Source organism: Nannospalax galili, unplaced genomic scaffold, assembly GCF_000622305.1.
Source record: "Nannospalax galili isolate Female #2095 unplaced genomic scaffold, S.galili_v1.0 scaffold115, whole genome shotgun sequence".
In the NCBI taxonomy this organism is placed as follows: domain Eukaryota; kingdom Metazoa; phylum Chordata; class Mammalia; order Rodentia; family Spalacidae; genus Nannospalax; species Nannospalax galili.
In genome coordinates this window covers 5,972,129-5,987,026 of record NW_008340588.1, presented here as the reverse complement: position 1 = coordinate 5,987,026, position 14,898 = coordinate 5,972,129, and the positions used below count along the sequence as shown (strand labels likewise).

Genomic DNA, 14,898 nt, shown 5'->3' with positions numbered 1-14,898 from the left:
CTCAAAATCTTTGAAAATGTTAGGAGATTTTTGGAGTTTATTCTTGCAAATCCTGAAGGTAGTAGAATTTATTTTGATCTCTTCTACAGCTTAAACAGTTTAAAGTTGGAGGCAAATTTGGTATCAGAGCAAGACTAATGTGTTGGAGATATTTAAAATTTTTATTTTATGTGTATGAATGTTTTGTCTGCATGTATGCAACTGTACCTTGTGCCATGCAGTGCCCACAGAGGTCTGAAGAGGGCATTGGATCCCCTGGGATTAAAGTACAGTTGGTTGTTAGCTGCCATATAGATGGCTGGGAATCAAACTCCAGTCTTCTGCAAGAGCAACCAGTGCTCTCAACTGCTGATTCACCTCTCCAGCCCATGTGTTGGAGACTTTTTTACATCAAAGGAAGAGGCTCCAGAGCCTTGAGTGTTCTTAACATTGTTTGATGTGACTGTGTTCAGTGAGCCGGCGTTGAGTCCCATGTGCTGTTCATAGGTGCTGTACCAGGTGGAAGGATTTGTGGACAAGAACAATGATCTTCTCTACCGAGACCTGTCCCAAGCCATGTGGAAGGCTGGCCATGCCCTCATCAAGTCTTTATTCCCTGAAGGGAATCCTGCCAAGATCAACCTGAAAAGGCCACCTACAGCAGGGTCACAGTTCAAGGCATCTGTGGCCACTCTGATGAGAAACCTACAGACCAAGAATCCGAATTATATCAGGTATTTCTGATACAGAAGTCTTTGGTAGTTCAATCGAAGCACAGTGAAGAGCTCTTTTCTTGTTTAAATCTGAATATAGCCAAGCAGAGAGTGCCTAACGTAATTATAGATCATATAATATGGTGTCTGATTGGTTTAAAAAATTCACAGCTGTACTTCATCCCACCAAAGTACAGCAGGAAAAGTGAAGGGGAAAAATGTGTTAGAACAACAGAAAGCAGGAAGCTCGGTGGTTGCCATGCAGGAGTTCTCAACTTTCTGTTTGTGTATTTTTTTAATGACAAATTACAAAACAAATTGTAAGATGGTTTTCTGAGGAGTTGCACGAAGCTCTTTTCTTGGTATCAGTTTGGATTCCTGTAATATCAGCTTAGAGCAGAGCATCAAAACAAGCAGCTTGGATGGCCGGTCGGTGTTCGTTAGGAGCCAGGCTCTTTACTTCCTGGGGAGAGTTATACACCCAAAGGAAAAGCCATTCCTAAAACAACCTGAATGTCTTCCAGGCAGTAGGAAAGATGCCTTAAAAGCCTCTGGGTTTTTTTTTTTTTTTTTTTTTTTCTGCTCCTAGGTCATCTTAGATGTAATTTGTTCAGTATTCAGGAACGGCCCACCAGTGTTAGAGTTTTCTGTGTGTGCTTTCAAACTAGGCAGTGGGAAGTGTGCTATCTGATGGATCAGACATGACCATGATCATGACCATGACATCTGTCAGCACATACCTAAACTGCAAGTATGTTCTATAAATAGCTTTGAAATTTCAGTTAGGAGGAACCTAGAGTGAAAGTCATTTTGTGTATATGTGTAAATTTGGGTTATTTATTTATTTATAACAGTGGAAACACAAATAGTCAAAATACCCTGCCTTGATTTACCCAGGTTAGAGCATGTATTGAGAGAAAAATCTCCTTTCCAGAAAATAGAAAATAGTCAGTAGACGTTCTTTGATTCATTGCTTTTGTTACTCTCGGTTGAAAGGAACTGTCTGTGTTTCCCTGAGGTGTCCTTTGCATGAAGTAATATGCACAGATTTGAAGGTTAATGATTTTTTTAATCCTTACACTTACTTTGGTAGCCACCACCTAGATTAAGGATAAAACAGTACCATCATCTTAGAAAGCTCCCTCAGTATGGTTTTTTTGTTGGTTTGTTTTTGGGGTTTTTTGTTTGTTTGTTTGTTTGTTTGTTTTTTGTAATGTGACAGTTTCCCTACAGCCCCAGCTGGCCTGGAACTCACTATGTAACCCCAGCTGACCTTGATCTCACAGAAATCTACCTGCCTCTGCCTCCTAAGTGCTGGAATTAAAGACTTGCGCCACCACACCTGGCTTTCCGTCATAGTTTTTCCATGTTGTCTTAGTAAACCTCAAGGTTATAAAAATATTATCATAGGCTTTCTTCTAGAATCTGTAGTTTCAGATTTCATATTTAATGCTAAATTCTTTTCCTGTTCAAATATCCTTAGTACCTTTATCAATAACCAATTGAATGTATGTGTAAGCATCTAATTCAGAACTTACTAGACTATCCTTTTGTTCAGTTTGTTGCCATTATTCAATGCATAAGATAGACACTACTCTTAGAAGTGGTAAGAGAAAAGCATAAAAACACCAAGGCAAAAGTTAATAAGATTTAATTGTCCATAGTGTGTGCATTTGCACATGCATGTGTGTGTGTGTTTTCCATAACCATGAATGTTTAATAGTTATATTAGTTAGGACAGGGATTTTTGTAACATGATCTAAAACTAATAATGGCTTAAACAGGACTTGCATTTGCTTATATGTCACTTTTGAGGGTAAGGACTCTAGAGCTAACAGGGAAGTTCTTTCTGTTTTGCGGCTGTGCTGTTTCCAGGGTGTATTCCTCATCTCAGTGGTCAAAGATGGCTGTCTACCACGTCAGCATTCTCTTAATGGAAGGAAAGGAGGAGTAAGAGTCTGGCTTTTAAGGACACAGGCCAGAACACTATATACATTACTTCTACTCTGATCCAAATGACAAAAATTTGGTCACATGGCGACATGTACTGACAAAGGAGGCTGGAGATGTATTCTTTTCTGTTAACAAGGAAAATAGACAAAAGGAGGCAACAGTGTGTTTGATCTTCCTGTGGCTTTACCACCTTTCATAGTTCTTACTATGAGCCTTAATTACACAGCTTTACTGAAACTTTAAATATGCATGCACATGTTTACCCCTTTCATTTAAAATATAAAACACACTGATAGCTGGGGAGATGGCTCAGTTGCTAAAGCAAGCATGAAAAGCTGAGTTTAGATCCCCAGCACCAACTTTAAAAAGCCAGGCACAGCAGGTCTGCCTATAATCCCAGCATAGGGGAGGCAGAGACAGAAATTCCTGGACTTACTGGCCTGCTAGACCTGCTGAAATCTTTGAGCTCCAGGTTCAGTGAGAATATATACACACACATACGATCATGAGCATATCCACCAGCATGAAAGGATTCCCTGTGACTCTTCTATGTTGATCTTATCATCTCTCCTCAGAAGAAACAGCCATACTGATTCAGAGCAGTTTTGCCTGAGTATCACATATGGAATTATGCAGTGCACACTCTTGTCACACCTCTTGCACTGAACACAATGTCATTAATATTCATCATTGTTGCATGTTTTAGAAGTTTTTAAAAATAACAGTATATGGGGTATTGTAGTTATGTTTAGTTCATTATGAAATGATCTGAAATAACTAGAAATGACTTGGTTTTCCAAGAATAACAAATAACTACACTAAAATTAGACATCCTACTTTGTAAAACACAGTTAATAATCATAGAGGCAGAGTTTAAAACCTAAAGTATTTGAAATCTTTTAGGTGCATCAAACCAAATGATAAAAAAGCAGCACACATCTTCAACGAGAGTCTAGTCTGTCATCAGATCAGGTACCTGGGTCTTCTCGAGAATGTTCGAGTGAGGCGGGCAGGCTACGCCTTCAGGCAAGCCTATGAACCTTGCCTAGAAAGATACAAAATGCTTTGCAAACAAACATGGCCTCACTGGAAAGGACCAGCAAGGTAAGCAGCTCAACTGACTGTAATAACCAGTTCTTAAAGTATTCAAGTAACATGGGTTTTTATCCCCATCTGCTGCTATATAACAACAGAATTCTCTGAAAAGTTGGGTGCACCCTCTTCCGTTTGGACACCATTTTGGATAAGTCTCAATTTATTATGGAGTTGTTGATTTTCTTTAAGATGGAAATAGAACCTATAAAATCCATATTTGAAACTTGCATACTTGTAAATGTTTCAAACATAACCCATTGTGAATTCATATGAGGCCATTTATAGTTTATATATAAACTTATAGAATCATAGATGAGTAGAGAAGAGCTTTCTTTCTGCTTTTTTTAAAAATATTATTTTTATTTTATGTGTATGAGTGTATTGCCTACATGTATGTGAGTGCACCCATGTCATGCAGTGTCACAGAGGTCAGAAGGCTTCGGATTCCCCTGGAACTGGAGTTAAGGACAGTTCATAGCCACCATGTGGGTGCTGGGAATTGAACCCGGGTCCTCTGCAAGAGCAATCAGTGCTCTTAACCGCTGAGCCGTCTCTCCAGCCCTGAGCTTTCTGCTTTTATAAAATTATCTATTTAACTATTTACTTACATTTTATATGTATGAGTGTTTTGCCTGCATGTAAGTACACCCATGTTGTGCAATGCCTGTGGAGGCCAGAGAGGGCCTCAGATCCCCTGAAACTGGAGTTACAGACAATTGTTAGCCATCATGTGGATGCTGAGATCTGAGTCCAGGTCCTCTGTAAGAGCAGCCAGTGCTTATAACTGCTGAGCCATCTCTCCAGCCCAGCTCTCTACTTTTTGCCTGGGGAGTCTGCCCCTAGAAGGAGTTGGAAGGCAAAGTAAAGGTCTTCCCTGTGCCTGTGTGTACCCCAGGTAAGAAACAGATAGCAGACAGATAGGATTTGGTGTCAGCATGATGGCTAGTCATTCTGGATTGGAGCATCTATCTGGCTTGGTCCTGGGGCTGTAGTCTTTCATTTGATCTACCTTGATTCATACTCACTCCTTAGTCTAAGACAGAGTGCTAGACACTGGGCCTGCCCTTCAGAGCACCCCCATTGCCTGCAAGTTGTCCACATATAGAGAGAACTTGCTGTTAGGCAGCTGTTATGGCAGAGAAATCAGACCTGGCCAGTGCAGGGACCTCCGCTCTCACCAGTTAGACTGCCATGGTGTTGAAGTCTGAATAGTACAAGGAGGGTCAGCACTCATGGACAAGGCAGGCCCTTGGGGATTTTCATCTCACTGTGCTGATGTTGTGTCCACATTCTCAGTGGACCCAGACCGTCACAGAAGCATCAATAGTAATTAGACATGCACCTTCTGTTATAAAAGAGACCGAAATCAGACATATGGTGTGGTCTCTGATGTCTCATTCAATACCCAGATAATGTAGACTTGGGATGTTGTTTCTACTCACTGCTACTTTCTAGGGTATTATGGTAAATGTGCCATAACACAGAACATTATTTATTCCCTGCCTGGAACCTAATCCGCAGGTTGATGAAGCCAAGCTGGTTTTAGAAACCGATGTTGAAACTGGGTCAAGGCCTTGTTTCCACCAGATAAGGCACATGTTCTTTAGCATCTCATCACTCTGCTACTTAGCACTCTTTTGGGCCTTGCTCGGTGCCTGGAAATGAGAACAATGTTCAGAATGTTTCAAGAATTAACTGGGTGGATTCAGTATAGAGCCTAGATTTTAGCTTGCCTTCCTGGACCTGGTTGATACATTGAGTATTTTTGATACAAGTATTACTTCTACTAATGAAATCAAGAAATCCCTATATTTCTTAGAATACATAGTTCTGAACCTTGCCTTTTTAGTGTTTACTAATTTGGGCTAATTTGTGAAAGCTGGTTTTGAAAAAAATCCTTTAGTGGAAAGATGATTACTGAAAGAGCAATTACACTTGAAAATGGCTATTTTGGACTGAGGGAGATGGCTTAGGGGGTAAAGGTGCTTGCTTGCTGCAGAGCCTGACTACCTAAGTTCCATCCCCAGGAACCACATGGTAGAAGGAGAGAGTCAGTTCCTACAAGTTGTCCTGTGATCTCTACATGTGTACCCCCACACAAACAAAGGTGAATTCCTACCAAGCACCTTGAATGGGAGGGGTCCTTGAAGTGGGCAGAGCTGGGGTCCAGTGGGGATAAGGAGGTTCCTGCTCTGCCCCTGCCAGATCCCACCCACTCTTGCCCTCCCATCCTCTCATCTGTTACCCTGATGTAGATGGAAGATCTTTTATTTTCTATTATTTATAACCTTAAACTTGGGCCCCCAGTTCTTCTTCCCCGTTAACTTGAGTGTCCTGCGTGAGAGACAAATGCCTCAAGAACTTTTACTTTTTATTACATAAAAAATCAAAAAATTTAATGAAAAATAAAATTTTAAACTAAATAAAAGAAATGTACTTTTGTGTGTGTGTGTGTGTGTGTGAGAGAGAGAGAGAGAGAGAGAGAGAGAGAGAGAGAGAGAGAACCTGATATCAAGATAGAAGATAAGGTAAAACTATTTTTTGACTCGGAAAAGACATTGTTTTGTTTTTGTTTTTTTCTTTTAGGGCTGGTGTGGAAGTTCTGTTTAGTGAATTAGAGATTCCCGTGGAAGAATACTCCTTTGGTAGATCAAAGATATTCATCCGAAATCCGAGAACAGTATGTAACCTTTACACTCTGCACCTAAATCTCATGCATGCAGGCTAGCACTTAAAGCATGCTTCACTTTATTACAGCACCTGAGTTGCCACTGCAAGGCTGTGTTCCTTTGTCTATTTGCAAGTGTTCTAGAGCTGGAGCAAGTGGGATGGCGAGAGGGCATGTATTATTTAGAAAACACCAAAATCTTCTATCTGATAGATTATACGACATTTAAGAAATGATAATGAAGCTATCACACCATGATTAAATCTCCGTAATTCATAGCAATTCTAAGAATCAGTCTGTGTTTACAACATCTAAGTTACACAATAGTTTTAGGAATTAACAGCCCATGAAATACAGAAATAAAAAATACTCAAAACTTAAAAAGAACACATTTCGAGTTCATAGAGCTCCTTGGAGTCTTTTTATAAATAGATAGATTGGCAAAAAAGAAAAAAGTGTAATTAGTATCACAGTTGATCTAGTGATATAGACATTTAGAAAATGTGGAATATTTGAGTTGTTGAAGAAGAAAAGCTGCCAGTGTTTGCATTCCACCAGCAGGAGTCTGTATCTGACATGCTGAGGACCACGTTTTGAAGTGTTTGTGTTGGCTTTATTGGCTATCCATCCTTAACCTGAAAATCTGAAATTTAAATTGCTCTAGCTTCTGAAACTTTGAATTTCATGCTGGTACTCAGAGTTTCTACCTGAGGTAGTTTGCATCCTCAGGAGCAGGGTGCTGGTCAACTCAGGTTCATCTCAACCCTTCTCTGATGGGTCATGCATTTTGAATCACTAGAATAACTGAATCTTTCATGAACCCATCAAAATATTTTCCTCATGTGCTGTGATCCATACTGCGTATCATTCAAGTAGCTAATTTCCACATCAAGGCATTTTGCCTCCTGAGAATTCCTTTCATGTGTACCAGAAGGTTTTGGAGGACTTTGGCTAAGTCTGTCTATCATTTCTAGTTATTCAAATTAGAAGACCTAAGGAAGCAGCGGCTTGAAGACTTGGCCACTCTCATTCAGAAGATTTATCGAGGGTGGAAATGCCGGACACACTTCCTGCTCATGAAAAAAAGCCAAGTTGTGATTGCTGCCTGGTACAGGAGATACGCGGTAAGTCCATCATGGTATTGTGACATAACATACTAACTTGTCAACATTCTTGATGTACTTTCTATGTATATAATTTCTGTATAACCAGGTCTCCCAACAAACTTACAAGAAGCATTCCCTTATGATTCTTTTTTCTAAGAAGTCACCCATAGCTGTTAGTGGCAGAGCTTGGATTTGAGCCCAAGACAGTTTCAGAGCTCGAGTTTAGAATTCCACATTACTTTCCACTGATTGAGGAATAAGTGGGAAAGTTACCTCAGATTTTGTTATCAGAGTAGAGAAAACTGTGTCGTTTGACCTTTCACTGTGGTTGGGTCAGTTTTCTATGACGTGCTGGTTGTATTTTTTTGTGGCAGTGTTGAAGATAACTTTAATTCTAGAGCACAGAAACTGTTTTAGTAGAACTCTGGCTTGGATTAAAGGATTTGATTTTTTTTTTAGCTATCAGATATTGCCTAATAGCTATGGAAAATGACTTAATAGTAAAGAATATGTACTCAATTAATACAGATCTTCCTTTTGGGAATTTATGACTTGAGTGACTGTGCTTTGTTCCAGGCATGCCCTAGGTTTACCCCTGTAGTCTTGCTTAAACTTAGGTTTTGTTCTTGCAAAATGAATTGTAATGGTAAGAAACATAGCTTCCTTTTTTCTTTTTTTTTTTTTTCATTCTATGTGTCTCTGCTGTATAGTGAATTGGGAAATGAATTACATTTGCAGTCAAGTCCATTTAGTGTATTCTCCCTTCTTTGCAGCTAAAAAGAAGTTTTACTATAAGGCAAAATTAGAATATTTTAAAAGTGCATATTCTAGTTTAAAAGACTACAGCCAGACTACAAGTCTTACAATATGAACATGTGAATGGTAGGATCGTCCATGTCCATTCTGTTAAGATACATGGAACTGTTGTCACCCGCCCAGGGGCTGTGGATTATCCTCTGTGGGCACAGCAGTGCTTCTTAACTCCTTGCAGAGTCATAAGGCTATTTTCTGTTTACCTGAGAAGGGAAGATCAACAGATAGCTCACCTTCAAGAAGCGCTTTTTGGGATCATGAAGAAAATCCAGATGAGAGAATACTGAATTTAATTTATCCAACTTAAATTCTGCAGCTTCAAAACACCTACTGTTTTCTGAGAATAGCAGGGTAGACTCAACAGCCCAGTTCTTTACTTGATAAAGTTTATATTTAGCAAGGGATAGTAAGCATCCAAGCAAAGTAAAACAGTTGCAACTTGCAAGATCTAGGATGAAGAGACTTGAGATAGAGAATAATGTGGAGAGGTGTATAAGTATAGGCAGGATGGCCAGGAGGACCCGAGGAGGGGCTCCTTGGTCAGGAGGAGAACAGTAGGCAATGCAAAGGCCAGCAATATTAAGTACTTTTTGTACCCTCCTTCTCAGTACAGAGCTTTTATATCAGTGAGTGAAAAAAGAAGACACCAGATACAATTGTAGGAGTTACAAGCAATATTTGTTGAATGTAAAATAGTAGCCCAATTTTCAGAGAAAGCATGAACTTCTCTCTAGTGTTACATCATTTCAACTTTGAACTAAATATCTCCACTAGTTAACTGTGTTATTCAAGTCAGTGATTTACCTGTGTTTCACCAAATAACCCAAGATTTCCCCAGTGCTTCTTTTCAAGTACTGATTATTTTAAAATTCTTCCATATTTTATGATATTTCAGTATTCCTTGAGATAAAGTTTAAAGTGAGGAGTGGTTATTTTCAGAATACTTAGGAATGAATAAAAGGAAGCTATTCATACCAAGTAGATGTCAGAGGTGGTGTTGAGATGTTGTAGATATAGCTCATTCATTTGTGCTTAGAATATTACTCTATGAGGAAGCTTAGAAATTTCCTGGCCTTTCCTTTGGCAACTGACAAAACTGAGACCCAGGAAGTGTGTCTTGAATTCCAGGGTTCTCCTGGTTTTTCTCCTGGCATCCCATTTTGGTTCACCTGCTGTGTTAAACCTTTTGAAGCTATGACAAAATACCTAACCACTGAAGGGAGGATTTATTTTGACTCATGGTTTCAGTTGCTTTGGTCCGTAGGTCAAATAAGCTGTTGATCACAGGACTGTGCTAAGGTAGAAAATCATGTTGGCAGGATCATGTGGCAGGGGCAGCTCATCTCATAGTGGGTATGAAAGAGAATCTGAGGGACAGAGGGAAAAAAGACAGACTAGAGACCAGATGTAACCTTCAGAAGCATGCCCAGTGACACACTTTCTCCAGCTAGGTCTTCCCTTTTTAAGTTTTCAGCACCTCCCAAAATAATGCCACCGCTAGGGACTCCCCCTCAGTACCCAAGCCTTTTGGAATGACACTTCATAGCCAAACTATGCAGCTTCCCCTCTCCCTCCATTACCTCTGATCTTTCAAGATGGACCCTAGGTTCCTGGAAATCATCTCTCATCTTTGAGAACAGGAACTAAGCAATCTCAGGTTAACAGCCTGACTTTCCTATTTTGAAACAATTTGAGTTTTTATCACAGATGCCCCAGTTGTAGCATCCATTCTAAGCCATTCCAAGAGCTCACTTTTCTAGGGGGAGTAGCCCAAGCAGTTCCCTGTCTGAGGCATCATTGAGCTTGTTGTGGTTGTGTATATTTCACAGTGTTGACATATGTCTTTGGCCAGTCCTTCTAAATAAGGATGCAGTCAGACACAGAGCCTCAACTGTTTAAATTTTGTTTCAGTAGTGTTCTGAAATTTTTACCTGATTTCCCAAGTTGAAGCTGAGTAAAAACAGCAACCCTAAGAAGAACTGGGAGGTTAGAGGTGGGCCAGCCCAGTAAGTTGCATGGTGGAAAAAAAAATGATACTAAGAAAGAAAACTCTCCAAAGCAGATGCAGAAGTCAGTGGGTTCATTCAGAGAATCTTCCTGATAATGGACAGTGTGGACTCTGCTATGACAGCATGCTACAAAGAACAGGCCCTGATAATGGTGGGACCTACACCAATGAGAAGTTCTCGTATTTGGCATCCTTGATACGTACTGTGGATTGGTTGTAATAATTTTGGACTATGTAGCATTTCAGTTTCTTTGTTTCCAGAAGTGTGTACTAGTCAGGGGTCCACTGCTTTAAGTTCTCAGGCCTTGTAAGAGACCACCATGACAGCTATGCAAATACAACTATTCATATCTCACCCTTTCATCTTACAGCAACAAAAGAGGTATCAGCAGATAAAGAGTTCTGCTCTGGTGATTCAGTCTTATATCCGGGGCTGGAAGGTGAGTTTCAAAGAAGTGTGCTTTATTTTTTGTGGGGGCTAGGTTCTTCACAAAGGGTGATGTCTTTAGGCTTACCCTGCAGGAGATACTTCCTGTAAACAGTCATACCAAATGGAAAGGGTAAATATTATGGGCCAGGCAGGGGGTCCTGTTGACCATGTCTTCCCTGCTTCCTTCTAATCAGCTTTCTTTTTTGAGAGCTTTGTTCTCTAAGCAGGAAGTCCTTGAAATAATATTGTATATGATCTCAATATTCTCGTGCCCCTCGCTTTTGAGAGAAACTGCATTCCAGAAGACTCTCTTATAAGCTGCTTCTTTGGTGCCCTTGACTCCTGCTGGGGCTTAGCACCTCTAGCCCAACCTTCCATGACTTAATGATGACCATCCTGCAGCCGCCCCATAATGATTGAGGGATCCTGGGCTCTGACTAGGGATGTGGTGGGAGGATGAGAAGGTGGTCACGGTGCCTGACCTGGTTCCAGGTCCTTCCTGCTAGGCTTTGTTCAGGGGTCAGTGAACTATGGACCACAGGCCAAATCCATTGACCAAATCTAGCTGGTGTTCCAAGTTCATACAACCTGCAATTCAAGAATGGTTTGTATATTTTTGAACCATTTTGAACCACAAAAAGCAAAAGAAGAGCATTTGTAGCATGTGATACTTATGTGAAATGTGAAGTTAGTAGCCCTAAATGAGATATATTCAAATGTGCCCATATTCACTTATTTCAGATGGTTTTGACTACTCAAGGTCTACTCTAGGTTTGTAATGGACAAGTCTAGTAGCTGTGATAGTCATGTGACTTGCAGAGCCAGAAGAATTTATAGAAATCTTGCTATTTACTAATCTGTGCTCAGAATTTCTTGTGATCAGTACCCTACTAAGAGGTTTCATGGATGGTCTAGATCCAGAGGACAGACCTTGAGACTGTGCCTAGGCCTGGGGCTTCTTCAGAGAGTACAGCCTGGGCTACAAAGGAGACTGGCTTTTGTCTAGGCCCTAGACAACCCAAGGACATGGCTGTTCCCCAGTTAATATGACAACGTGAATGTGAGCACTTACAGTGAGACTGTCACCAGCGGGGCATCCAAGCCAGACGCTCTCCTGTCCCTATAAAATCAGTTTTCAGAAATGATTGGAAAGCAGCCACTGGTTTCTTTTTAAGATTTAATTTTTATTTTATGCGTATTACTTGCCTCGTGTGTGTGTGTGTGTGTGTGTGTGTGTGTGCATCGTGTGCGTGCGGTGTCACCGGTGATGCCCAGTGTCTCCAGTCACAGTTTCTCCTTGCTCTAAGCTGTTGTTTCACCGGACTGTGTTTATTTGGACTCTCATCTCTTTGGAGACCATTTTCCAGTCACTGTAAATTTCTTTTTAAAAAATGTTCTCTTTGGGGGATGATTTCTGTACCATAGGCTCGGAAAATCCTGCGAGAACTAAAGCACCAAAAGCGCTGTAAGGAGGCAGCCACCACCATCGCAGCGTATTGGCACGGCACCCAGGTAGACCAGAAGTCCTGAGGAGGGCGGTGCGCTGGGAGGAACACACGTGGGACAGAGGACCCTCAGACTAGGGGCAGAAGATGTTTCACTGGCTTTAGCTACTGAGCACGCACTTGCCTCTCGCTCCTTCCAACATTTTGGTGTGGGTGGCGGCACATGCTTTTGCGTTTACCATCAGTGGTGACTGGTGTCTTTCTTTTTTCTTCTCCATTGGGAAGCAGCAGTAACCTTTCCTGCCTTAAACTTCTCTCTAACTCCTTTTCAAATGCACCACAGGCGCGAAGGGAACTGAGACGGCTGAAGGAGGAGGCTAGAAATAAACATGCTATTGCAGTTATTTGGGCTTTCTGGCTTGGATCAAAGGTACTTGATGCACACGTCCCATCACTCCGTCCTGAAATTCTGCAGTAACCACCCCTTCTCTCTAGTGTAGCAGGGATGAAGAATTGCAGTTAGTAGTGGCTGACCCCTGTGCATGTTCTTAGCCCGGTTAACCTGGAGGCGTTAGCGACAGTAGTGTGCCTAGGAAGCTTCAGCATGTGCAGCCAAGAAAACTAACCTTACTAATGAGGCTTGAGCATAGTTGCTTTTTAAAAAACAACAAAATCACAGTCTCCCAAAATAAACCTCTTAAGAAACTTGCATGTTGGGGCCTACTGTCCACTAATTATGCTGGTTAGTTTTAGGGGGTACTTTTTTACAGGGGGGAGCACGTGGAGAATGCTAAGACTGGATTTGAATTTGTCTTCTACAGAGTGCTGACAATAGAATGCCTGTGACGCATGCCTTAAAAAAATTAATCTATGAATGAAGTTGCGTTTCAGGCTGACCTTGGCAGCTAATGATTATTGTAAGCCACCAGTGTTACATGTGCAAAAAGTGATCATCTGATTTCATGGAAAACTGTGTTCCTACTTGCCACTAAGAATCCTAGGAATTTCAGTATGGGCTGTTTGTTTTCAGAAACAAAGGCCTCCTGAAACACTCTCACTAATCCCCAGGCTGAGTCCTGGGCTCTGTGAACATTTCACATACCCCAAGGGACAAGATTTTTAGATGTTTTTGTTACTTAGAAAAATCAAAGGTCACAGTTGCTAAAAATGTGTATTCCAGTTAGAAACACAAAAATCTACAGAGTCCTGTGTTTTTAAGTCTACCGTATCAACATTTTAAGCCCATCTTGTGAGAAAAAAATTAGAAAAGTCAACTTTGGGGGCTATATATGCAACTTGGCTTGCCAAATGCTGACCACAATTGTTTGTGTTTTTCTAAAAATAAGTGAAAACCTAAGTATGTACTTAGTCAACTAAGGCAAGCGTCCTAACAGGTGAACGTGCTTATAAACTGTTCTGCCACTGAGCTTATTCCCCAGTCTCACTATTGTAATGTCTTAGAAAATGAATGCCTAACTGTCTTTTAAAACAGCATGCCTAAGATTAATTTTTCCATGAGAGTAATTTTTCAGCCTGTAAGTTATTTCACTTTTTGTGCTGTTCCAGTCTATGTATATTTCACTGTTGGAGATCTTAGCTAAAATTTATTTTATTTATGTGTTTTTGGCAGTATGGGGGATTGATCCCAGGCCCTTCTGAATGTTAGGCAACCACTCTGCCACTGTTCTCTACTTACCCCAGTGAAATTTAATTTTTGTACATGCCACTTCTAATTTTTTAATTGGAAAGAACTTCTTTGTTGGTTTCACGTTTTTGTTTGACACAGTTTTTATCTTTTGCCATTTTTTAATTGGTTGTCTTTTTGTTCATCCAAACAGAAGAACTGTTTCATAACTCCTTCAGCCCCTTGTGCTACCAGCAAAAGGGAAGCCCACTGAGGGAGTAACAGCAGTAGACTGAGAGGCATCTGCTATGAGGCTTCCGTAAGAGGGTTGAGCAAGTGTAGAGAAAGAACTGTAGAGGGAGAGGGGACAAAGGAGAAAGAGGGAAAAGAATGGAAGTGACGGGTGGAGAGGGAATGCCCTTGGGTGCCACACAATTGCCCTGGCCTGGAACAGAATCCCAGTGCACGAAATACAGGCAGCCGCACCAGCTTGACACCGATTCCTTGGGTTGAAATGATTGTTTACTGTTCTCTGCTGTCTGCAGATCCTACTCAAAAATTGACTCTCCTGTTCGATGGGGGTAACTTTTTCTGTCGTTTGTGCTGCCTGCATTGGGCTGTCTCTTTTACTTACTATCTAAAACATTCTAGGCTCGAAGGGAATTGAAACGCTTGAAGGAGGAGGCTAGGCGTAAGCATGCAGTTGCTGTCATTTGGGCTTACTGGCTTGGACTGAAGGTACTTCCTCCACCTCTTCTTCCTGCCCAGGGTGAATTCCATAAAGCCTAGCTACTAACCCAAGACAACTGCTGACGGCGCTTGCTGATGGTCTGCAGCCTTGTAAATTGTCAGCTTGCCTAATTTTGATACTTTTTGAGGGAAAACAAAAAAGCTAATTTTCTCATTTTAATGTGATTTTAATTTCTTTGAATAATGGGTGCAATGTGACATATTTTATCTAAAGTTTTATCTGAGATACTTTGTTTTGTGTTTTTAATGTTCTCTTTATGACCATAATTTTTTTTTAAATCATGAGACAAGTCGGGCGTGGTGGCTCATGCCTT

The 14,898-nt window shown here is 40.9% G+C and overlaps 1 protein-coding gene across 6 annotated transcripts in view; it reads left to right on the top strand.

Moving 5' to 3' along the window:
• Positions 1-14,898, top strand: part of Myo1b (myosin IB) — a 181,346-nt gene that overhangs the window by 147,196 nt on the left and 19,252 nt on the right. For 3 of the 6 annotated variants that reach the window (XM_029564746.1, XM_029564745.1, XM_029564747.1), the window contains exons 17-24: positions 487-713; positions 3,549-3,749; positions 6,327-6,420; positions 7,383-7,532; positions 10,707-10,775; positions 12,191-12,277; positions 12,554-12,640; positions 14,486-14,572. In XM_029564746.1, the coding sequence (XP_029420606.1) occupies positions 487-713; positions 3,549-3,749; positions 6,327-6,420; positions 7,383-7,532; positions 10,707-10,775; positions 12,191-12,277; positions 12,554-12,640; positions 14,486-14,572 (1,002 nt within the window). The remainder of the gene's footprint in view (positions 1-486; positions 714-3,548; positions 3,750-6,326; positions 6,421-7,382; positions 7,533-10,706; positions 10,776-12,190; positions 12,278-12,553; positions 12,641-14,485; positions 14,573-14,898) is intronic. The other 3 variants (XM_029564749.1, XM_029564748.1, XM_029564750.1) reach the window with 3 other exon arrangements.